The following is a 27014-nucleotide window of genomic DNA, read 5'->3' on the forward strand; positions in this document are numbered from 1 at the left end:
GGCTACCCTCTCGATACTCTTGGTCAAGTGTTTCATTCACTTTCGCTTTGTGAAGAGAATGGAACTGGACCATGGCAGGGTTGGCTAATACTGGTTTCTGTAGGAAGTTTTTATAACTTGGTTTCTGTAGGAAGTGTTTATAACTTAAAACCAAATACTATTATATAACAAGTTTGGATGGAAACAGTTTTCTCTTTTGAGACAAAGAAAATATCAAGAACCCTACTTAAAAAATCCATTCAAACTGTACAGAGGGAGTCCGTTTATAAAATACACCTATATTCTGTGAATGTCCTGGGAAAAAATATTAAGACCATAAAGATTGATTTGACTATGCAGTCTTGGAAAAGGGAATGGTTTTGGTGTGTCGGCATGATGCTGGCTGGCTTATCATTTATATAAAGACAGGATTGAGGAATGCGAAATATTGGGCGCCAATCATTTTATTTTCATGAGGTGGATAATGGGTTTCTGATGTCGTATATCGGCTATTTAATAAGACATGATTCTCGGATTATATATATATATATTATAGACCAAAAAAACATCAGAATTAACTTTCATTTGGATTATGATGTAGTCAGCGTAAGGGACATCAAGAAGATTGATCTGACCGAAAAGTTGGAATGGAAAGTCCTCAATGTTTGACGGTAGTTTTAGAACTTAATTTCAAGATAGAAAAGGCAAAAGCTTCGAAATATTTCGGGAGTGGCGAAGTCAGCGAAGGCCAGAAAAGATTTGCTAGACATGCAGCATGAAGGGAACCGATTCAATCAAACTAAGATTCAGTGTTAAAGTTTTATGCTAATTTGAACGAGGTAGCATATAGTACCCAAATGATGACTCAGCTAAACCTGTAAGCCAATGGCTAATTAATACCCTAGTAGTATACCCCGCTCCCACTCATTTACAACAATAGTATAGCACCATTGTATTTGCTTTCCCTCAAAAAAACTTATACATGAAATATTCAGCTTAATAAGACAATATCTCAATATTGACCAATCAGAAGCCTCCATTGGGTTTCCATGACAACGGTTCTTGAAGCACCAGATGTCTGAAATAATAGTCATTAATAAGTTACACCACTTTAATTGTGACCATGCAGGTATGAATAGAATTTATCTAAAGACTGATCAGAGATCAGCCAGTACACAAAACCTGTGTATAGCGGCTAGGTTACCAGAACAACCAAAATTTCAAACCAAACAAGGAGAAATTAACCTGTTGATAATGACCAGTTACCATGGTAACCAAAATTTTGAAATTTAAACAACTGCATGCACATCTACAAATGTTCCCTAACATTCCGGTGAAGTTTTGTGAAAATCACTTCACAAGTTTGGGAGGAGTTGTCTGGACAAAAAAAAACTACTGATAGTGACAAGTATAACCATGGCAACAAAAAAATTGGAATTTAAACAGCTGGATGTACATCTACACATGGTCCTCTATATTTGTGTCAAGTTTCATTGGAATTGGCCAACCAGTTTAGGTGGAGTGGTTTGGACCAATTATTATCATTTAAAGTGACCAGTTACCATAGCAACACAAATTTACAGAAACAAGAGATCCCAGAGGGATCTTGGCGCCCACCATTGAATGATCTTCATAGGTTCCATGTCAGATTGATCTTTTCTCTACTTTTCCCTTCATTTTACTAATCTGTGCAAATTGAGACATCCCTCCAGTACTTTTCAAACAAGGGAATCTTAGCTATATAAGAAATTTGAGATTTAACGATAATGGCTGTTTGTTTGCCAGGTTGTTTTCAGGACAGACTGGTCCAAAAATGCATAACGAGGCACCAAGGGGAACCTCCATATGAAATTTGAGAAAGATCCCTTCAGTACTTTCTCAGAAACAGCGATAACAAACTTCAATTGTCAAAATCCAAGATGGCTGCCTGTCGGCCATGTTATTTTCAGATTGGTCTCAAAATGCAATATGCATAACTAGGCACCAAGGGAAACTTACATATGAAATTTGAGAAAGATTCCTTAAATACTTTCTCAGAAATAGTGATAACAAACTTCATTTGTCAAAATCCAAGATGGCTGCCTGTCGGCCATGTTATTTTCAGATTGGTCTCAAAATGCAATATGCATAACTAGGTACCAAGGGAAACTTACATATGAAATTTCAGAAAGATCCCTTAAATATGTTCTCAGAAATAGTGATAAGAAACTTCAATTGTCAAAATCCAAGATGGCTGCCTGTCGGCCATGTTGTTTTCAGATTGGTCTCAAAACGCAATATGCATAACTAGGCACCAAGGGAAACCTACATATGAAATTTCAGAAAGATCCCTTCAGTTCTTTCTGAGAAATAGCGATAACAAACTTCAATTGTCAAAATCCAAGATGGCTGCCTGTCGGCCATGTTGTTTTCAGATTGGTCTCAAAACGCAATATGCATAACAAGGCACCAAGGGAAACTTACATATGAAATTTCAGAAAGATCCATTCAGTACTTTCTCAGAAATAGTGATAACAAACTTCATTTGTCAAAATCCAAGATGGCTGCCTGTCGGCCATGTTATTTTCAGATTGGTCTCAAAATGCAATATGCATAACTAGGCACCAAGGGAAACTTACATATGAAATTTCAGAAAGATCCCTTAAATATGTTCTCAGAAATAGTGATAAGAAACTTCAATTGTCAAAATCCAAGATGGCTGCCTGTCGGCCATGTTGTTTACCGATTGGTCTCAAATCGCAATATGCATAACTAGGCACCAAGGGAAACCTACATATGAAATTTCAGAAAGATCCCTTCAGTACTTTCTGAGAAATAGCGATAACAAACTTCAATTGTCAAAATCCAAGATGGCTGCCTGTCGGCCATGTTGTTTACCGATTGGTCTCAAATCGCAATATGCATAACTAGGCACCAAGGGAAACCTACATATGAAATTTCAGAAAGATCCCTTCAGTACTTTCTGAGAAATAGCGATAACAAACTTCAATTGTCAAAATCCAAGATGGCTGCCTGTCGGCCATGTTGTTTTCGGATTGGTCTCAAAACGCAACATGCATAACTAGGCACCAAGGGAAACCTACATATGAAATTTCAGAAAGATCCATTCAGTACTTTCTCAGAAATAGTGATAACAAACTTCAATTGTCAAAATCCAAGATGGCTGCCTGTCGGCCATGTTTTTATCCGATTGGTCTCAAAACGCAATATGCATAACTAGGCACCAAGGGGAACCTTCATATGAAATTTGAGAAGGATCCCTTCAGTACTTTCTCAGAAATAGCGATAACAAACTTCAATTGTCAAAATCCAAGATGGCTGCCTGTCGGCCATGTTGTTTTAAGATTGGTCTCAAAACGCAATATGCATAACTAGGCACCAAGGGGAACCTACATATGAAATTTGAGAAAGATCCCTTCAGTACTTTCTGAGAAATAGCGATAACAAGAATTGTTTACGGACGGAGGGACGGACGGACGGACGGACGGACGGACGGAGGGACGGACGACGGACCACGGACGCAGGGCGATTTGAATAGCCCACCATCTGATGATGGTGGGCTAATAAAAGTTGCATTCACATCTACACATGGCCCTTTACCGTGGTATATTTGTGTGAAGTTCATTTTGAATCGAGTTGTTCTGACAAAATTATTATCAGAAATCCTGTTTACAGTGACAAGTTACCATAGCAACCAAACTTTTTTTGAAAAACAAAACGGCATGCCACACATCTACACACGGCCCTTTACATTTGCGTGAAGTTTCATCGGAATTGGCCCTCTACTTTAGGAGGAGTTGTCCGGACAAATTTTTTAAAAGAAATCCTATTTACAGTGATCAGTCATCATAGAAACCAGAATTTTGAGAAAAAAAAGTTGCATGCAATCCACATGTGATCCTTTATATTCATATGAAGTTTCATTGGAATCAACCCACTGGTTTAGGAGTTGTCCAGACAAGATGTGTCTACAGACAGACAGACGGACAACCCGATTCCAGTATACCCCTACTTATAGTATATTTCGTAACTTCGTTGCAGGGGTATAAAAAAACAGTTAATAAATAATTCAGCTTGTCAGGATTGTAAGGCAGAATATCTTGATGGCTGTAGTACAAATGTGCCCGTGGGAAACAACATTATGTCTTGATGTAGATTGCGGATAGAAACTGATATGTGGTTGACTAAAAGCATTTGGCAATGATAACTGAAAAGACAGTCAAAGTGTCAAATGTTTTTTCTGCTACAACAGTAGCTACATTAAAAACCGCTTTTAGAAAAATAAGAGGTGAATAAATTACACATCAAAACATCCATGTTTGATCGTACCCTAGCTTCCATATCATAGTTCATAAATTGTGACTGGTCTAATGCGTTTACCATGCATGAGCATTAGTCGATTATGACAAAGTATCTCTACATATATACTGTACTGTATATTATGTCATAATCGATTGTTGAATGTGCTGAACACATTTTGATCCTCAACGAAACTATTATTAAAATTTTAACCAAAGTAGAATGTGCCAGGGTAATTTATTTGATACAAACTTATTAACCCTTGCAAGGCACAGGACAAATATTATGACTTTATGACGATTATGACCTATTCGTGCTACAGGTGTTTCAGTAAGACTTCCTACGTGTGGCCTAGTGACCATACAGGTGGTTCAATGTTCACCTAACCAAAGGTAAAGACAAGTTAACAAACTATAAGAGCACCACGATTTATTTAACATGTACAACATATATCCACATGTAAGGTAAACAGTTCATAAATTCTACATAACAATACTCATATCAAAGTAGCAATACAACTTCATCAATGGAATCGATAGATTTGAAAAAAATTGTCATGAGTTTTATTGGTGAATTGTATGACAAATTAGAATTACAACACCTAGAATTTTCTAGATCTGCACTCAAAACATAACAATGTTTGCAGCATGATTTAGAATCACATAGCCCTGATGTACAAATGATGAAAAATATCATTAATGCTACTCAGTTTACAATTTATAAGATTTACAACTGTTTTATGCCTGAACGCTTTTTTTTTTTTTTTTTTAAATCTCTCATTCAATCAGTCTTATTTGTTGAAATAGGTAATAAGATTGCAAAAATAAACAAGAGGCCCAGAGGGCCTGTATCGCTCACCTGGATTTCATGAGATATGAAACAAGAATGATTAAGTATATTTGTCACTGGTATTGCTATGTCAATATATCATAGGCATTTTATATTGGTACGTAAGGATTTGATGTCAAAAAATGCATTAATCCATGAAATAAAATTAACTTTTGGCACAACCCCATAGGGATGCTACCACACAAATGTGAGTGATATCCGTTGCTTGGTTTCAGAGAAGAAGTTACTAATATCAATATAGCCCAATTGACCACATTTGGCCCCGCCCCTAAGGCCCCCGGGAGGGGGTCAGCTCCATCATTTGTACAATTTTTAATCCCCACCCCATAGTGATGCTACCAGGCAAATATGAGCGATATCCATCGCTTGGTTTCAGAGAAGAAGTCATTTATATTAAGAGAGCCAAATTGACCCCTTTTGGCCCCGCCCCTCAGACCCCTTGGGGGTCAGCCCCACCATTTGTACAGTTTTGAATCCCCACTCCATAGGGATGCTACCAGGTAAATATGAGTGATATCCATTGCTTAGTTTCAGAGCAGAAGTCGTTTATATCAATTCTGTAAAACTGACCCCTTTTGGCCCCGCCCCTCAGACCCCAGGGGGTTAGCCCCATCATTTGTACAATTTCAAATTCCTACCCCAAGGTGATGCTACCAGTAAAATATGAGAGATATCCATTGTTTGGTTCCAGAGAAGAAGTCAATTATATGAATATAGCCCGATAGACCACATTTGGCCCCGCCCCTCAGGACCTTGGGGGGTCAGTCCCATCATTTGTACAATTTTAAATCCCAACCCCATAGTGATGCTACCAGGCAAATATGAGTGACAGGCATTGCTCGGTTTCAGAGAAGAAGTCGTTTATATCAATATAGCCAAATTGACCACATTCGGCCCCACCCCTCAGGCCCCTGGGGGGTCAGCCCCATCATTTGTACAATTTTGAATCCCCACCCCATAATGATGCTACCAGGCAAATATGAGCGATAGTCATTGCTTGGTTTCAGAGAAGAAGTCGTTTATATCAATATAGCCAGATTGACCACATTTGGCCCCCGCTCCTCAGGCCCCTGGGGGGTCTGCCCCATCATATACTTTGTGTCGACAATGTAGCTTCCTAAATTATACACCACTATACAGTTAACAGATGTCGTAATTCTGGTGATAATACAGACATATTGTCTAGTTAACATTTCACGATGTCAGAGTCTCACTTCAGTAAGTGAAGTAGACATGATAAACTCGTCAGTCTCATTATATTCTATAAAACACATTGTCTAGTAGAAACAATTAAAAGTGATAATCCCAGTACACAATGAAAAAGACAATAAAGCATTGTTGTGTACCCTATAGTGGTCAAGTTCAACTTTCGACCTATACCACGCTATCTATGATTAGTGACCACTAATATCTGAAATTGATACACTTTTTTTAGTATCCGAGAGGAGGTAGTACAAATCAATCAATGGAAACATTGGAAAAAGGATAATGAACTTTCACAGGTCTATGATTAGTTGAAAACATCAGACATTACAATTATTATCTTGAAACAAAATATGCTCATTATAACAAGAGAGGCAACAGTTTACCGAGTGTACAATAGCAAAGACAATGTCTCAGGATTCCCTGTGCAAGCGATGCATTCTGGGAGATTTTGATAAGACAAGAACATAAGTTTCATTTGGCAGAAATTTTAGTTTCCATTGTATTTTTGGCATTGAATGAACCCTTTGAATCTGTTGCATATCTGACAGCTGCCATTAAACATGTTACCCTCCCGATAACATTAACTGTAGTCAGCGACCTCAATCATATTAGTTCCCTTGCTGTAGTTAAATTTTTTTTATAAATGTTTTAACCTTTGGGCCTGAAGTGTTACCCTTCAGACAAGTTCCTGTTTTTCAGACTTTTGGGTCAGCTGAAGTGTTACCTCTCTGATAAGTTCCTATTTTTCAGACTTTTGGGTCTGCTGAAGTGCTACCTCTGCGACCTCTAGATCTTGAGTGTTACCTCTGCGACCTCTAGATCTGAAGTGTTAACTCTGCGACCTCTAGATCTCTGATCTGGAGTTTTACCTCTGTGACCTCTAGATCTCTGATCTGAAGTACAGTGTATTACCTATGCGACCTCTCTGATCTGAAGTGTTAACTCTGCGACCTCTAGATCTGAAGTGTTACCTCTGCGACCTCTCTGATCTGAAGTGTTACCTCTGCGACCTCTATAGATCTCTGATCTGGAGTGTTACCTCTGCGACCCCTGGATCTGAAGTGTTACCTCTGCGACCTCTATATCTGAAGTGTTACCTCTGCGACCTCTATATCTGAAGTGTTACCTCTGCGACCTCTATATCTGAAGTGTTACCTCTGCGACCTCTATATCTGAAGTGTTACCTCTGCGACCTCTAGATCTGAAGTGTTACCTCTGCGACCTCTAGATCTGAAGTGTTACCTCTGCGACCTCTAGATCTGAAGTGTTACTAAGTACCTCTGCGACCTCTAGATCTGAAGTGTAACCTCTGCGACCTCTAGATCTGAAGTGTTACCTCTGCGAACTCTAGATCTGAAGTGTTACCTCTGCAACCTCTAGATCTGAAGTGTTACCAAGTACCTCTGCGACCTCTAGATCTCTGATCTGAAGTGTTACCTCTGCGACCTCTAGATCTGAAGTGTTACCTCTGCAACCTCTAGATCTGAAGTGTTACCTCTGCAACCTCTAGATCTGAAGTGTTACCTCTGCGACCTCTAGATCTGAAGTGTTACCTCTGCGACCTCTAGATCTGAAGTGTTACCTCTGCGACCTCTCTGATCTGAAGTGTTAAGTCTGCGAACTCTAGATCTGAAGTGTTACCTCTGCGAACTCTAGATCTGAAGTGTTACCTCTGCGAACTCTAAATCTGAAGTGTTACCTCTGCGAACTCTAGATCTGAAGTGATACCTCTCTGTTAAGTTACTGTACTTCAGACAATTGTTACTAAAGCTTTACAGTTTGTAATATATTATTCAGAAATATAAACTACAAAAGTTGAACAAACAAAATTTAAACAACAGACAGAAATTACAATGTATCCATTATGACAGTACATATAACAAAATAACAACCTAGTTAATCTATCTAGAATGCATATCATATCTAGGGACCAACCTTAGTTATGCTTATTATATGTTTTATGTATGCTCACTTTGGAATGTTTTATGTATGTTTAGGAATGTTTTATTTACCTGGTACCCAATTAGCCATATGTTATCATGATTGTTTCCATTAACCATATGACAATATATGTATGATTGTTTGGGAATATTTTGCGAGCTTTACAATGTATTCATTAACTTATTCAGGAATGTTTCATTAGCAGTATAACTTTATATACAATCTCTGGTTGGGATGCATCATGAGCTATATACCGTAATTATAACTGTACATTGTATGCTTGACTAGAAATTCTCTGACATTATTTTGTGAATATCAAATATTAATTCATGTTAAGATTTTAAAACATACAGAGGAAGACAACATTAGGTAAGATTAGGGAAACAATTAAAATTAATTGAATTAACAGAGAATTTATGAAAAGTGTAAATATTTGAGTAAATGTACGGAAAGATGAAGGAGGCCAAGACTTGCATCTTAGCCTTCTGCCATATTCCATCATTTATCATATATTCTAAAACACTTGTTTCGTAAAAGCGGAAAAAAAATTAATTTACTTCAACACCAAGTGCCAAAGATACAAAAATACATCTCTGATAAAAATCTTAATATATTTGACCAGACTTTACCTCACACACCAAGAACTGTTTAATTAGCAGGAAGGATAAACAACATCTAGCCTTAATACTGAAGACAACACAATCTGTTATTTAAGCATTGAACGGCTTTCAGTTGGCATTCATATTGACTATGAATGCCAACTGAAAGCCGTTCAATGCTTATATCTACATTATAACTTGGTATCCTCAGCTCTTTGACAAAACAAAGGGATACTGTCAGCATTTATCATTGATTTGATTCCTATTCAACAGTTGGTATATTTATACACCCAAGTACAAAGAGGACAGAGGTACATATAATCTGCAGTGTGGATTACACATATAAACACATACCTTTGGGAGAGACAGAAAAACAACTCAGTTTTTTTATGTTGGGCTGTTTTCGTTTTTGCGGTCCAAACGAACGGACCAGTTTGACCGGTGTTGTTCGTTTATGAAATATTTCAAATAAAGACTGACCTGGCGATTTTATATTGTTTTCAGACGAACCTTGACAAAGACTTCCAAGGCTTGTATTAACATTTGCAGGTCCGTCAAGATATTTGTTTGAAATATTACATTTCAAAACTGAAAAGATTTGTCCGCATAAACAAACAGGCCCTATGTGAATTCTTATGTCAGAGCACAGGGACTAAGTACACATTCACAACCCTATCTTCGTACCATTAATTACACTTACATGTACTACACATGTAGCATAATAGCCTTTGGTTGATGCCAAATTCCTATGTGTTGAAAATGTACATTTTTGTGAATGTAACAGATGATTAAGATCAGTAGATTATCACAACACATACTGCAAACAAGAAAACTTTGAAGATGTGGTATCATAGTGGTCACTAGCTGGTTATGATAATGGATATGTTAATTCAATATGTCAACATAAATTTCTAGTAAATTATCACCATATATATTAACAATATTAAATGACAATTCAAACACTGCAAAATTCCATGAATTTCCTGATAAATGCACAAATAACAATCATGTACACAGTAAATAAAAATGGATTTTTTGACATCTACATGAAGTACATTGTATATATCTTAAACCACATGTTATACTATATCTTCGTAAAATAAACAAGAAACATTAAAAATATACATCAAATTATAAATCAGCATTAAGATATGACTAGACCAAAATTAGTTTCCATTCAAAAATAAGTATTATATAAAAAATAAAATATAAAATAGCTTTGTATTATAAAACAGAAACCAAAAAGACTAGCTCTACATACAAGTATATATCTTTGTACAAATTAAAGTGTACTTGAATATGTTTTTATTCTAGGTAGAAGTGTTATTCTATGTGTTGGTAAGTTAGGCAGTAAATCACTAAGAAATAAACTTCTTAATTTAATTCTGCTCCTCTAAGACCCCCACAAGCACATGTGGAGAATCTAGAAGTGGAATTATTCATCAAATATGGATTAGATTGTGAGAAGGGTCTAAAATGTTCATCAATCTTTCTATATCTGTAAGTAATAGAATCAAAAATAGTTTCTCTCCATCACGACTATCAATGCGGTCTAGCTATCTAGTGAACTGTGAATTTGGAGTACTTCAACACACATTTAACCTTTAGTTTATCCAAGTTGACACTGAACATTGATGGCCCTCTGATTTTGAAAATCAATAAAGTTCATCCTTTTAAGATGGAGACCATGTTTGTCAAATTTGCTCATCCTCCACGACATACATTATATTACCCGATATACACGTACATAGTTTGCTTTCTCTTCATTGTACACATGTTTTTCACAGATGGGAATGGATGGATGTAGACAGATGGATGGAGACAAGGCAATACTTGCTTCATAGTTAGAGGAAATCAACTAATAACTGGCATTTACTGTATAATTATCAACATATGAATGAGACATACAAATTATCGGAATTTTGCTTTTAAAAACTTCATATACTGTAAATTTTCAATAGATTTTATATCATTACAAATCTATTTTTTAATAAAGCAGCCAGCAGTGATACATCTGTTTTAGAATGCTTATTTTGCCAGCAATTGACTACAAATGAAGCCCCTGGAACAGTTAGCAGCCATAAAATTCAATTTCAGTGGATTTTATAATATCTCATAACAAATCGATTTTCTAATATATAACTGTACATGTAACCAGCTATTAAAAACTGAACCACCAAAACATAAATGCAAATATCAAAATATGTATTCAAAGAAATGTATGACCTTAAAATACATAACAAAAAAAAATAAAAAATGATCATACTTAATTGAAATACAAGGTGATTCATTTTCATAATTATATAGATTTAAACAAATTGATGAAAAAGACTGTAAAAATCCTTAAAAATAAAAATAATGGAATGTAAAAAAAACAATCAAAAGGCAATAAATGTATATTAGAAAATGTAAAGAAGGAAAAGTTAAAATCCTTTTAGGCAACCTGGTTTTGAATACATTTTAATGTATACTGTATATAGTGACTTAATACTATTACATGTATGTGACTATTCGGAAGATGAAAATGTTTTAAAATGATAGAATTAAAATAAGGATCTACAGAAAAGTTTTGTTCATGAAAATGTGAGCTAAACCTATTTTTAAAGGCCAAAATTCTGTAGCCATACAACCCTATACATATACTATGAAAATATTTGAAATTATCTATGTATTTATTTTAAACTTTAGGCTTCAAACTTTAGACAGGCAGACTGTCCACATCTTGACCCCGGGCATACCCATGTGCATACTCGGGCAGACTGACTGATCTACCACCATAAAATGTATTACTTTGGTAGGGATGGGTTACAGATGTAGGAGTCTGGATCTCTGGATCAACTTGTACATTCCCTGATCCTGGACTTGGTGAAACTTTCGAAGAAGTTGGACGGATTCTCAAACTACCAAGGCTTAAACTTCGTTTTGTGACCCATGAGGCCAAGGTCTCTTCTTTTGGTCGTTGTTCTAGGACCTGTCGAATACATGCCCTCAAAATCCGAGACAACTCGCTTGGTTTAGGTTCATTGAATAATGCATCTCGAAACAGGTTTAGAACTTTTCCCGTTTCCTCTGGTTTTACTTTATAACATAAACCCTCAAGTTCTAACCGTTCAAGTTGTGGAACTTCATAAGATTTAGTTGGAGTGCTTATTAACCAGCTGTAATCTACTCCAGATTCTTTGCGCTTTTTATCAAGGTCGTTTTCTCTTTCTAGCCTCTCCAATTCTTTTATTTGAAAGTCCAGCTCATTCATGAGGCTATCGCTGACTTGAGACTGTTGATCTCTCTCCGGAGGCCTGTTAGGATCAGCTGTTAGTTTATTCCACACTGATTTTATTGGAATCATCTTTATTCATTTCTTGAAACCTGACAAAAATAAGATAATAATAAATACAATTTGAAACAAATTGTTGTAATATTTCCAACAAATATAAGTTTACTCAAATACTTTTGGCAATAATTTTAAAAAAAAGAAAGGAAACAAGAGAAGATGTGATATTTTATCTTTGTTTTCATTTCTTTCACATATCTAAAATTCATTTTCCATAATAGAAAAGATTTTCTACGACAAATTAGCAATTAATTGAATAAATACTAAAAACTTACATCAATGTTAACATATATAACATATCAATCAATCTAATTAAAATCAGATGTACATTTGCCCTCCTCTACTCTCTGTATGAACATCTGAAACAACCCCCATAGGGGTACGTCCAGATGACATCACACATATGAATAAATCATATTCCTAACAGCCAATCAAAAATGGGCTTTCAAAAGCATTCAGTAAACCACAAAACAAAATGGAGACTGAAAATTTGAAGCTTTTATGTTTCAATTAGTGCAAGGGGGTGGGGTATATGGGCAGATGAAGTATGTAGTTATATTTGTGGGGGATGGGGTGGTTCAGTGCCCCTGATCTTTCTGCAAATGTGTCTTCAGTTTGTTGACACCAATTTTCAAGGTTTGTCGATGATTTCTGGTGCTGTATCATAGGAAAAGATTTTCCATCTTGATTATACATCATGATCACGCTTTTGAAGAAGGAAGATTTTAACATACTCACTGATCTACGAATATAATTTTCAGTCTTTTAACCCAAGAATCTGAATTGTTTTCACTACTAAAAGTTATGAAAATGAAAAAATAGCTATATTTCCACCCAGAATTCACATGGAAACTTTTCCCTGAACATTGTTTTATTAAATGCATACCCCTTTTTTGTTTTTGCTTTGTTAGCACACATTCACAGTTTAGTTCTATCATCTCATTTCATTAATTCATTAATCTATCAATATTACATAGAAATATATATATGGTAGTTTAGATAGAACATTGGTATTGATCGATATACTCCTTCAATTGAGAGGCAATCCCCTAGTATGAGATGAGTGAAGATCTATAACCTGTATTATTCCATATACCCGGTAATATTATATTTATCAAATATCTTAGGTGAAAACATTGAGTGTAGTGAATCTGTGAGAAGCAATTTTCATCATATGCGCAGACATCTGCATCTGGTAAGTATCTATGGAAAAATATAAGCCCCTGCTCAGGCTACTCTACGATATAGTCGAGTTATAGGGACTAATATTTGTTTATAAATACTAAGCAGATGCCTGTGATTCTTGTAATCTACAGTAGATAAATATGATGAAAATGGCTTCTGTCACATCTAGATCTGTTAGTACAATGTACCATATTTGCCGCAATTAGTGCCCTCCCCTTTCCGGTTGAGAAATTGAAATTATTTATAAACGGCCCCTCAAGCTCCTACTTGTAAAAAAAATTCAAAATAAAATATATTACTTACATTTTCATATGTAGAAACTTAAGTTTGGTGATAAAAGCTGGAGTAGTCTTAAATATCTGATCACAATAAATCTAACTTTTCTTTTAAGTAAGTTACCGACTTTTTGTCCATGACAAAATTTAATAGAGCACATCTATATAGTTCTATAACCATTTTTTTCTAAATATAAAAACCAACCAGATGCAGACGCCTATGATATTCTATAACCAAAAAGAAAAAGAACAAAAAGTCACATTTGCACATAAACAAGAAAAGCAGAGAGAAGCTTATCTTACTTTTGTTCTTTGTTTATAATAAACTTCTGTGGCTCCCTTTATCCCCACGATATGTCTGATATTACGATAACCTATATAGGGGCATGTGACAACGTTTTCGGGGGAGTATACTACAATTCGTGAGTTCAGTTGACTATAATAACAAATTATACAATACTAGTCTAACAAGACTCGATCAGAAACATTGCTAGACTACATGCCCCTGTGTCTGACAGTGACAATAACAAATGTTGCAGGCAGGTGATGATATCATGGGGTTTTATCTATATCTTTACGATAGATCATCGCACTAGAACAGCAATGCATTACCCATAGAATAAACTGTGTAAACACTCTGCATTGGAAAAAGTGGCAGCTGGTTTTTTCCTGATTTCTGTGGCTGCTTTCTTGTTATCCTTCGATTCGATTCCGGTCTCTCACGCAGAAGCAAAGACAATTTTCATTGGTTGATACATTTCATTCGGCCAATTAGAGCTAACGTTACAAACTTAGTCACGGAAGCAATTCGTATTTGACAAGATGGCGCATACACAAGGAGCTCAGAAACCAATCCAGCAAGATTGGGCTAATAGAGAGTACATAGAGGTTATCACTGGCAGCATAAAGAAGATATCGGACTTCCTCAATTCTTTCGGTAATATTGATAGTTGATGTGATAGTCTGAAGCCAATCTTTTTCATCGCTGTGGACCTAAGCCTATAATCAAAGGCGCTCGCGATCGTCAGCTGATCGTTTCTATAGAAAATATATTTTAGTTCATAAAACGTTACATACATGGTCTTTTGATCCCTGATAACGGATTCAAGTTTTTTTTATATATGTTGTATGATCATAAAATCAGCAACCTTTTATCAGCTTATGGTACTGCTTACTCCTATACGTATATATGAGGTCTTTTTCCACCTGATTACCACAGGCGCTTGTGATTTTCTTTTTCTTTTTATATGACAGTGGTATGTGTATTCTGTAAAGTACAAGACCGGAAGCTCACGAGCGAAACGACACCCCATCTTACTTCAATTGACTAAAAAACATATTTATTCAATAGAGCTGTGTATCGCAAGGTGGGTGGCGATACGATTCGCATCACGATAAAGGGGTCACGATAAGATACATATCACGATTTTTTAGAAACTGATGACCTATCAAATATCCAGTTTTCCATTGTACAGTAGTCATGTTTGTGTTTGTGGTATTTAAGGAATATTTGAGTCTTTGTCCACATTCATGTTTCCCACAAATTGTTCTTGAATTTAGATGATTTGGATTTGAAATAACTCCCAACATGCAGCTTTATAAGCAGCTTGAGTGGCCTTGTTAGCCATGTTGTTTACTACTAAACGTAGGCTAACGTTGGTCAAGGGAGATAACTACAACTTTTCAGGTATCACGATACAAATCAAGGATAGACGATGCATCGATGCACCAATCTGCAATCCAATACATCAATACATCTGTGAATCGTTACACCACTATTATTCAAACTGACACGATGCACAGTATATGCGACCGTCATCAGAAAACATTCATCTTTAACCTACCGTGTCACTCAATACGAATTGTTACATCCATAACACAATAATCCGTGAAGACATCACCAAATTCCTCCAACAAAACACCATTTTTCAAACTGCTCCCACAGCCTGTCCAGATTGCTCATTTACATACAGAGTTGAAAGGTTATGCGTTTATATAATAATCGTCTGTCGCCTGTGCACTTTTTGGGGTCATCTCGGCATACTTTATTTTACAGGTGCATGTACAGGACGTCACTTTTACACAGTACACATACCACTGATATCATTTTTTTTAATTCTCATTTTCAATGCAAGTGCCCTGTGCTGATTACATTGGTGGATGTTACATGACAGCCTGCCAAAAGTTTCCTGTCGTGTAAACCTCTAATATTATTGGAGTAGGCACTGCTATAATTAGTCAATGGGACACATTCACTTAGTATTTATTTGGATTCGCACACACTAGACTGTGTTTGTTATTTTGGGCATTATAACTAAATAAATTTAGGTCAAATAGCAAATCTGTATATATGTACATTGATCATTTGGCTACTTTCTAATTTCACACCCGAGGAAGTTCAATTGAGTAGAAATCTGGGGTTGCTGGTTTGATTCCTATTGAAAATTAACAAACATGCAGAAATGGTGCCGTGACCAGGTTCGGAGGTATACATATGCATTGTAATAGGAAAGAATGATAATAAAAAAAATATCCATATCATTAATAAAGATGACTAGCAGAACTGGACTGAGCTAACATTGGTGGACAGGTAGCTTGAATGGTTAGAGTGTCCGTCTAGAGTTCATAGGTCCGGGGTTTAATTCCCAGTCTGGTCGTTGCATTTTTCCTCTCCTGTTACATATATATATGCCAAGGGAATAAAATTTATATATATATAATTACCACCAGCTGGTATGGTAAATATAATACAGCCTATATATTCCACGATTTTTACACACTTTCTCTTCACACAGTGTTTCAGACAACCAGCAACCAGGTTCCTTATAATTAGCTCTAACAAAGTCTGCCAGTATTTTGTAGCTTAGTTTTGGATAAATAAAATCAAAGCACCAAATCTGTAAAAAGAGTGTTGAAAAAAGCCCTTATGCTCTCTTAAATGAACACCTTACCACTTACTAAGCTACGATAACATAGCCTTACCAAAAGACTTTTTATTGAACGAAGGAGACATTGTTAGATAATTTACACTAGTATAAGCTTACCAAAAACAAAACAATGCAGCCAAAGATAGAATATGGTGATCTGTGCTTTAGACTATAAGAGTATGAAAAACATTATGTAATTCTCTGCATCAATGAAAAGAACAGAATTATTTTATTTAGAAGAAACTAAATTAAATGCTACTTCAAGTTTGAAAATAAGTTAAATTACTCATTAGATAAATTTCATAACCTGGCACATTTATACTTTCAAATGGCTGTTTTAGAAAATTTAGGTTGAAATTGGAAAAATACATGGTCAATTCGCCATTTGGAATGAGTCCCAATATTGCACTCAACACATACCAAGCCTTACCTTGCTTGTAAATGCTAAACCTTTGATTGCTCGTCATGTTTTAGGGTTGATATTTTTCAGATACATCATGCAGATCAAGACTTGCTAACTTAAATGAAAAGCTCACAGTTTTGGAGAAAAGGGTTGAATACATAGAGGCAAGAGTGAGTATATGATTTTATAAATTACATAATCCCTTTCAAGAAATTTCATAGGCCTGGCTTGTGACAGTCTGGTAAATGAGACTTTTACTGTAATCATATAGAATTATATACAAATGAACATTGAAACTTTCCTCAGATGAACAAACTTGATACAGATTTCTGCTTATCTATTACAAAGTGAGTCAAAATTACCAAATTTGGCTCAATCGCATATTAAACAAATTTCAGATAAATCAAACTATTTAGTTACACATTTTATTGTATTAACTATGTGTGTTTAACTTTTGTATTTAAAGTATTTATTTTATTTGTGATTCAGGTAACGAAAGGAGAAACAAGACCGTAGCCAAAATTAACACTGATGATTTACTCAAAACTGAACTATAAACAAGGAGCATTAGAGCAAGATAGCTCTGTTGATCAGAAATGAGAGAATGCTGGCTTTCTTTTTGGTGTTCCAAAACAGATGCTAGGCAGAGTCTAAGCTTTGATGAGGATGTTGATTAATTGATTATTCAAATATCATAGGCCATGTCTGTGAACAAAATCTCTTCATATATTTGATTATTCCTTGGACTTTTACCAGGGGTAATCTTGTACTTTAGTATACTTAACATTAGACAGATCTGATCAAAATCAAAGAAATAGTACAGTATGGACAAACAGATCTGAAAGTAATAGTTTTAAAAAAAATGTTGAAGAAGACTTAAATTTAGATTGAAATCCCTAACAAGGAGATAGCATCTGGTTGTCTGAATATTGTTTTGATATTCATTAATATATTTTTAGACAAATTGAAGCAACATAGAAAAATTGATTTGGACAAATTCAGGTAACTCCTGATTTATTTGGATACAACCGTGTAATGGCCATGTACCTGGGGGTATGTGTACATGCTCATTTCCAAATTAAGATATTCTAGAAGAGATTAATTGCCGACTCACTTGTCATTTAATACTGCATCATCTGTTCATGTTAATAAGGACATGCACAGGTCTCGTACATTGTTCTCACATGCAAAGCCCCATTGTTACTTTTAAACTGATTGTAAATGTGTTCCTCCCACTCATTATGGTGGTCCTAATTTCTTGCTTTCAAAAAATGAACAACTCAGAATTCTGTTTTACAAGGATGAGTTATGTTTCCTAATTCAAGAAAAAATCATTTTTGTATATTAATTTTTGTTCCTTCTTAAACAGAAATACAAAGGAATGGAATGTAGACTTTTCATCAACCTTTCATCTGAATTAAGTTTGAATGACAAATAGGAGAAAATAATATTTAGAAACCTTTTTATTATGAAATTATTTTTGGCATGATAAGTCTATAGTAACTAATCTGAGGTGATCATCATAGCTTTATAATGATGAACATCAATGAACCATTTCCCTTATATCATGTTCTTCAATTGCATATTATTTATTGTATATATTATAATTATGTATTTATAGACAATAGACAGTTGTGTTCTGAATTTGAAGCCATAGCTTAGTGAGGATGTGTGAATGTGTGTTGATGAGAAACAGTCCAAAATACCTATACATGTACATATGAAATTAATTCAAAATGATTCATTCTTTATTCTTTAGATTTTTGATAATTGAGACATATTGCAGGAGTACAAGACTGCAGTAGATATATCCAGCTCATAGTAGTTATTGAATAGAAAAAATCAAATTAACATACATGGAAAAATACCCCAGGTACCCGACACAAAATGATGTAATTCTGTTGTACTGTAATTGGAGTGAAAGGTTTTCTACTGTAGTATACCAGGTATATGAATAAACAAAGATAAATACATAAAACATTGTTGTGTTTTGTGTTGTCAGATTCATTGTGGGTGATACAGTTAACTAATATGGATGTCTTTTAATTAGCAATTATTTAATTCCACAAAAGGATGCAGGCTAAATTTCAAAATTCGAATTCAAAAAATAGACCTATGCACATTCCAATTAAAACAACACAAACATTGTTGGTCAAATCAAATTTTAGACCTGGTTTCTTTGAGCAGGTAATAGATTTATATGCTAGAACATTTTCACGAAATGTCATGATTTGTGGATTTGGCATCTGAATAGATTGATTAACATATTTCTCTGAATTTTATAATCTTCACATACACCATTTCTTTTCATATTATCTCTTGTATGAATATTGTTGGTATAGTTTCATCTAACCAGTCAGGTTTGCTCGACACTTTTACTCATTCAACCTTTGGTGTATGGGCATCAACTCCTTCCATGAAAAGCTTAGTCCAAATACCAAGAATGTCGTCCACATCCGTGAATGCTTCAATAGTAGACCACAGTACTTGTTCCAAGTCATTTAGAAATGTGTCATTATCAAAGCTCGTGAAAGATATATACTTGACGTTAGTATGGCCAAATTTACTCCCAAATGTGTTTCCACACAAAACACGGGATAGTGGTCATAAAGTCCTATTTTTACGACCTTTACTAACCTTATAAACTCGGGCGCTGATGCCTATAAATGAATAATAAGTGTCCCAATCTCAGCAACATGGGTCAGTTCTGAGACCATTTGATATAGATAAAAAAATGATGCAACTCTTTTTTTCTATCTGCCTCGTATTGCAGGGCAAAAGAAAATATACTGGTATTACTGGTGTCTGATTTTTTTTCATTTAAACCTTTAATACCTACACAACCAAGAGCCAGGGTCATACTCAGAGATCCACTTTGTTCTTGACCTTTGGACCCAAATGGCCTTGACCTTTGACCCAGTGATCTTGACCTTGATCTTTGGTCAGTTGACTTCTGGTATAATTCTGACCAACTTTTGCTTCATAATGCCATAACTTGGTTTGGTTTATTGTTCTATTAACAGCCAGGGTCATTTAAGGACGTTCCTTGCTTTGGAGGTGGAGGAAAGCCTGAGTACCCGGGGAAAAACCACTGAACGGCTAGTACCAGGCAACTGCCCCCATGTGGGTTTCGAACTCACAACTCAGAGGTGGAGGGTTAGTGATAAAGTGTCGGAACACCTTAACAACTTGGCCACTGCGACCCATAACAAAATGTTCTGTGAAAAGATACAAAATTGGATCTTTGTCAGTGAAAAATGCAATACATGTACTTGACCTTGATTTTTGAACTTGATATACACTGTATATCTTTTTGAACTAAAGGTCAATAAATACTAAAGTCATCTGCCCAGCACAAAATTTGTGGACAAAATATAGACAGTAAGACTATTACTTATTATTACATGACACCCATATCTCTGATACGGGCCAGCATAAATGAGAAAATGATTATAAGGATTAGCATCTTGAAACTTTTTCTTGCCCTTTGACCTTCAGGTAATAGTTTTCAAAGCTTCAAATTCTCGACTGCACCAAATCAATGTACATTCTAATTCCCAAATTAACTGTACACTGATCTTTGGTTATATTTTGAGTAGTTGATTGTCAATGTTATAATTCTAAGATTGTGTAACTCTTTATGTGACTTACTCTAACACAAAGTTCTAGAACATATTGTGCAAAGAAAAGACAACACTAACAACATGATTCTTATCTAGACATTTTAATCCGAAAAAAGCATGAAAAAAATCAAATACCTTACATTCTACTCTATTTGATTATGAAGCTCTTAAAAAAAACACCAGACATGTTACATATATCCAATATAAGCTTTCCATACACTCGCAAAATTTGTCTGTCAACTTATTAGTAAAAGTGGGACCATCCATTCTCGTTAGTCCCACAGAAAACATTTCCGACAATGACGGTGCAGGAGATGGAAATATTTATATATCAATATCACAGAGATTACTCGCCATATCTTTTAACAGGTGTAAAACCAGTAAAGGATGATATATTATGTACATCATAACTTGGTACTGTATAATGTACATCATGTCTCGGGGACCATGTAGAGTACATCATAACTTTGTACTGTATAATGTACAGTACACCATAACTTCGTACTGTATAATGTAATCACAACTTATCAATTGTTTGGTTTTGATAAGTAAAAAGTCTTAACAGCAAATATAGCATACCGTATATTAGTTTTCATTATCACATAGTTAATGGACGGAAATTAAAGTAAAACTTTTCATTAATGGATGGATTAAGTAAGATTTTAATATAAAGGCAGATATGCTCTCTTCAAAATAAACTGAAGTTAAAAAATATCAAATAAAAAAGATCATTAACAAATTAAACAAATATTTATTGATGTCAAAAGCTGCTCATAGGAAATGCCAGATGTCCTAATATAATCACATGACCTTTCCCAGTGATATACATGGCATGATCTAGCTAGCATTCACTAAACAACTCTACATTCATTTAACCAGGGTAAACTTTACGTAGTCTACACTTTCCATTGTTCACAATATCAAATGGTGTATACAGTATTTAATTTTAATAACTGTATATTTCACATTATTAAATCAGTAGTTTTCATTTATGTCTCTAGATCAAGGTTACATGATTTGATACATGTATATGAATTACTAGCATTTAAAAACGCTTATGTGCAAGAGAATGTATTTGCACTTGCAGGAATGTATTTGTTCACACAATTTAAACATATCTACAAAATTGAAGAATGATAATTTTTGTAAAAATTGATTTTTATGAGAAATTATTAAATATTTTATTAAAATCATAAGCAAATATATATGTGATCATGAAACATATCAATCACAGAAATAAATTTAGGATTTTTTAAAATAGAATCCAAACAATACCCTGCCTTTAAATATATTTCTAGACAATATGTACATCTCATGCATACAAAGAACATCAACACATAACTAAGATATACAAATATCACAGGTATGTTATCGTATAATTCATTAATAAACTTTTTTCTTTAAACTTTAATTAGAATACTGGTTCTATAACAAATTGATAATATCACAGCCAAATTTATATACACATTATGGATGGTAAAATATACAGATGTTGACTTTCTAGCTCATCTGCATATCATGAGAAATCTTGACTAAAGTCTGCGACAGCAACAATAAAAGCATACCGCATTTATCCTCAAATAAGCCCCCTCCTCTAATGTAAAATTGAAGTATTATAGATCGAGGAGGGTTTATTTGTGAACCATTGTTAGCTTAGTATTTTAAAATTGATGATTCTGCAAAAAATAAGTTGGGGCTTATTTGTGGGTGGGGCTTATTTGTGAATAGATATGGAAATACAGATTTAATAGGTTATATTTGCTGTAGTTGAAACATTCATATACCAGCTACTACAGACAAATTAAAAGTATCTTCACCATCAACAGCAAAAATTCACTTAATTATTGTAAAATTTTCATTAAATCTTTAAACAGAAGATTTAACAATTTTCAAACTAGAAACATGTTCCAGTAAATATACCCTATAGAATATACTCCAATAACTTATGTGCGGTAAATAAACAAGCACTCCCACAACCTTTCTAATCAAATACATTTATCACTCACACACACACCTTATCTAACCTAACATAAACTTCGCCACTTTACATATTCATGAAAGGACTATGGCACAAAAATATCTATGACCAGTTCACAAGTGCTACTACCAAAGATAGTATGCTCATTAAATATTGGAAAAAAATATCTATCTGTTACTTCGAATTACTATTCGGCACTGAGAACTTATAATGCCATAAAAGTAACACAATTACAAATTGAGACATTTACCCCCGTAGATCTTTGAGAAAATGTAAAACTGAACACGTTTTTTGAACTTTTTACCATGTAAAAGATTAAATAGTCTCTTTGCAAATAAAAAGATCAAAAACAATGCATATACAAAATGTATATTAAAATGTCTATTTCTCTGGGTACACACAAAAACCCATCACCTTTTCACAAAAAAACGTTTTATAGAACATGATAATGAGTTTAATATATGAATTTATTTTCTGGGTAAATAAAAGCTGTTATATATATCTCAAAGGAATATTTGTCGAAGAAAGTGGTCATATATTTGCTGCTGCATAACAACAGGAGATTTTGTTAGAGTAAAACCGTTAGTTTGATAAACACCTTAAGTATCTTCAGGAATAAGCAGACAGTACTGTGTTTCCAAAATAAACATAAATTACGACATTTTTTGTACAATTGGCACAGAGTGTTAAAGGTTCCTGTCAAAAAAGCACTGACAAGAAGTCACAACAGTGAAGATCCTGTCTGAGAGACAACCTGTCTGTTATATCCTATAGACAGTCATCCACATCTAACACAGTTTTCATCAAGTTTGGTCCTGAATAGCTAGAGACATTTAAAAGTTTGCCTCTATTCTACAGTGGTCTTTAAACTTTTCAGTGTATTTGTGAGGATCTACTGGCGTGCCCCGCTAGCACTGTTGGGCCTCAGCATCCTGTTGAGAACCTTTGGAGAAGGCACAACCTGCTGCATGTAAGGACTCTTAAGTAGCTGTACATATGTGGATGCTGAATATGGCCGGCTATTGACTGTTATCTGTGATGAACGCTTCTTCTTGCTACGCCCCTTTGGACTCGGCTTGCGTTTGAAGAAGATCTGTTCTGGACTGTTCTCGATGATGTTTGTTGACTCATCTGGTTGAAAGAATTCTGCTGGCATTCGTTGGAGGGGCACATTCTTGATGGGTATATCATGAACCAGTTGTAGGACTTGTTCTACAATAAGGAAAGGTTAGTCAAGATGGTGAATATATATCACCAGAATATTATCATCAGTTATGGTAATAAATAAATTGTTTTACACTTGTCATACAGATATCAGACAATGATGAAACTTCTTGTTTTGCCAGGACAGATCTATCTATAATGATTGAAGGAACGTTTTGTTTTGGTTTATTTCATCATATTCCTTCTTCCATGCTTCTAATAAGGAATTCTCACACTTGACCAACATATGAAGTTTGATATAAAATCTGATGACAAAATATATGAACAAATGTACAAATTAAATTCTATGCAAGAGCCTAATGAAGCATAGAAAACTATTCATCACATACTAGTTACCAATAAATAAATATTTATAATGAATTCGTAACAAAATGCATTTGTCACAACAGTAGAACAATATGCAGGAATTTAATTAAGAAATTGAACATGAAATATGCGTAACAAATGCATTTTTTTTTGTTTCTATTAATTTATAACAAACTAAATTTAAGCATAAGAACAAGATAAATTACATTTTTTTTTAAATTTTTTTTCTTTTTCTGTAGCATCTCATTGTGAATCCTAGTCCGTATTTCAGAAGTAAGTTCTGTAGCAATTACGGACAATCCGTAGAGGTTCCCAGGTCTGAGAATGAATAATATTCTAATACACAAGATTTTGTGTTATCTCACCTATAGTCTGGTCATCAATGTTGAGGTCGTTTTGACAGCTGTCACATTTGAACACAGAACAAGCTGTTCCTGTTACTTCACAGAAAGTGTGGCGCATGAAGGCGGAGAAGGCAGCGTAATCAAACGAGCTGTACCGGCCGTGCCATGCAATATAGCCTGTTGATGTATATAATATCATAGTATTACCATCAATGACACCATTTATTTTTTTACCAAGGACAATCTATATCAAAATGATATTATGGAAAAAAACTTTCATGTAAAACTTGTGGTTTGTACTTAACAAAACCATAAAACTCTTGTGTTGTAACAGTAGCTATTGACTTAGTGGAGAGTACTGACCTTCAGGGTGTACAAAAAGAAGAGTTGGCACACCAGCAATACCCAGTATCTCAGTCAGGTCCACCAACTTATGATTCCCCTCGTCAAATTTCCTGGAGTGACCTATAGAGAACAACATAAGTCAGTAACTGTCACACTATGAGTTGGATGACAAATACCAGAAAACATTTGTCACATGATCTAATCTTACTTAGTCACATGACAAAGACACACATGATAATTTAGTATCAACCTGTTGTCTAAAAGTGCAAGGTTTCTCAATATTTTGTATTTAGTTTGTCATTAACCAAAAATGGTTTACTCATATAAATTCTGAATTGGCAATAGCTTCTACCATAACCATGATTGTTCTCAATTTATTAGCGCTCGGATTTCTGATGGATGCTGACCTGCGATGGAGTTATTAGTGGCCTCATGGATAGAGGAAGCACACTGACTTGTACAATGCCACAGGACATTGTCGGCACGGTAACCATTGGTGGTGATCTGGTGGATCAGAGCCTTTCTCTCTGTGGCACCCATAGCATCTACACCACAGGTCACAGCTATGTAGTTATACTGAAATGTCAAGGTCACTATATTAGTGGCAGGCTCATGTATGACTTCTGAAGATATTACGGGAAAATTCTGTGTCAGATACTATAGCTATATTTAAGTACAAAATGTGTATTATTTCTATCATCTGTATGAAATATACACAGTTTTTTTTTGTAATTTTTAATTTTATACAAGGTATGAAGCAAATGTATTTCATTATAAATTTCAAATAATGAACATAACTCATCTGATGATAGTTAAGTTATTTCTGAGTTAAAGTATGAAGTCTTACCTCTGTAGAGAATTCCCGGGCAAACCTTACAAAATTGGACATAACGCCTTGAGATGACAAACACCTGCAAAACCAAGATGAAAATAAAATCCCTTTCCTATCAGAACTAATAACACATAAAAACAAAATTCCCTATACAGACTGGATCTAAATATCATACTTAGATACCTGTTTACCGGTGGTTATCAATACTATGTAATACACACTCACCAGGGTGTCCAAAACAGAACAACAGTAGGGAACTGTTTGTTGTGTGTTCCCATGAAAGGTTTGTATTCTCCATCTAATATATCCAACAGACTACAGGACGGTGGTGGAACCTTCTTCTTCAGCAGTCCCTGGTTGGCTAATTTCTTGGCAAGTTGTCTCTCATAGTTAATGGAATCTAGATATTTACAGCATCCAGTATTGGGCCATCTGAAATACGACCAGGAAGATGTTTTACAGATATTTGAAATCCTCTCTACTGCTTTGTATGAATGACAAAAATAAAACCTCATGGCCTTGTACACAAAAATGCTCCTACAAACCTAGCATCATTGTATTGTAAATCCTCAATAGAATCTTGACAATAAATGTGGTATGAAACATAAACTCCTACAAACCAAGTATCATCAGGTAGTATTGTAAATCCTTTGTATACAATTTGACCACAATCCATGAAATGGTGAAGTTGCTAAGAATTCAAATTGAAGAATTGATAATTTGTTATATAGCAAGTTTGACCTTGACCTTGGAACCCTGAAACACAAGTTGCTCATACTTTACTTTTGTATAAAGTTTGGCCAAAATCTGTAAAGTTGCTAGTATTTTATATTGAATCAGAACACAACAGGACATGACAGGACATGACAGGAAGGGATGGAACAGACATGGTCAATACTACATGCCATCCCCATTTTATGGCAGTGGCATAACAAATAATCTGTTACTGTTTCATGTTTCTGTCCTGTTTCATTATTAATACTATCTGTATCATGAAGATATGTCACTCCAAGCCTTACCTGATGTTTTTCTGGTGAATACTGTGGTAGCAGTAAAAGGAAAATGGACGGAAGTTATCCGACAGGAGCTCTACAGAATTGGACTCTTCGCTTGTTGCATGTGGTTTTTCCGTCATTGATACCATGCTCAGTCTGTACTTGGGCTGGTCTACAGGCAACTGTCGGGTTAGACAACCACTTACTATACCACCAACAGATACTTCAAGATTGATTTTGATTTTTCTCATATAATCTACCCTTTGACTTTGTTCGAAAGCAGTTGAAGAAATATGTACATAACTTCTCATTCTTCCCTGGTTTATGTCATTACTTGTATGCAGTTCAACAATTTTCATTTGGCCCAAACAGT

General features: G+C 34.9%; 3 protein-coding genes across 8 annotated transcripts in view; 1 reads left to right on the forward strand and 2 right to left on the reverse strand.

Annotated features, from left to right (window-relative positions):
• Positions 1 to 11259: 11259 nt before the first annotated feature.
• Positions 11260 to 14391, reverse strand: LOC117330481 (protein RD3-like). The gene is made up of 2 exons (XM_033888775.1): positions 14277 to 14391; positions 11260 to 12239 (listed from the first exon to the last, which is right to left on the reverse strand). Exon 2 carries the CDS (start codon positions 12217 to 12219, stop codon positions 11572 to 11574), a length of 648 nt encoding a protein of 215 aa, XP_033744666.1. The 5' UTR covers positions 12220 to 12239; positions 14277 to 14391; the 3' UTR covers positions 11260 to 11571.
• A 61-nt stretch (positions 14392 to 14452) lies between these two features.
• On the forward strand, positions 14453 to 18974 carry LOC117330482 (protein BRICK1-like). The gene is made up of 3 exons (XM_033888777.1): positions 14453 to 14601; positions 17082 to 17164; positions 17484 to 18974. The coding sequence occupies exons 1-3, from the start codon at positions 14487 to 14489 to the stop codon at positions 17508 to 17510; spliced, it is 225 nt and encodes a 74-aa protein (XP_033744668.1). The 5' UTR covers positions 14453 to 14486; the 3' UTR covers positions 17511 to 18974.
• A 1728-nt stretch (positions 18975 to 20702) lies between these two features.
• Positions 20703 to 27014, reverse strand: part of LOC117330483 — a 99116-nt gene continuing 92804 nt past the window's right edge. For all 6 annotated transcript variants that reach the window (XM_033888781.1, XM_033888782.1, XM_033888778.1 and 3 more), the window contains 7 exons: positions 26666 to 26823; positions 25872 to 26078; positions 25662 to 25725; positions 25222 to 25390; positions 24833 to 24934; positions 24491 to 24646; positions 20703 to 23807 (listed from right to left, as the gene is read on the reverse strand). In XM_033888781.1, coding sequence (XP_033744672.1) covers positions 23488 to 23807; positions 24491 to 24646; positions 24833 to 24934; positions 25222 to 25390; positions 25662 to 25725; positions 25872 to 26078; positions 26666 to 26823 — 1176 coding nt within the window. In that variant the 3' untranslated portion in view covers positions 20703 to 23487. The remainder of the gene's footprint in view (positions 23808 to 24490; positions 24647 to 24832; positions 24935 to 25221; positions 25391 to 25661; positions 25726 to 25871; positions 26079 to 26665; positions 26824 to 27014) is intronic.

Source organism: Pecten maximus, chromosome 7 (assembly GCF_902652985.1).
Source record: "Pecten maximus chromosome 7, xPecMax1.1, whole genome shotgun sequence".
In the NCBI taxonomy this organism is placed as follows: Eukaryota; Metazoa; Mollusca; class Bivalvia; order Pectinida; family Pectinidae; genus Pecten; species Pecten maximus.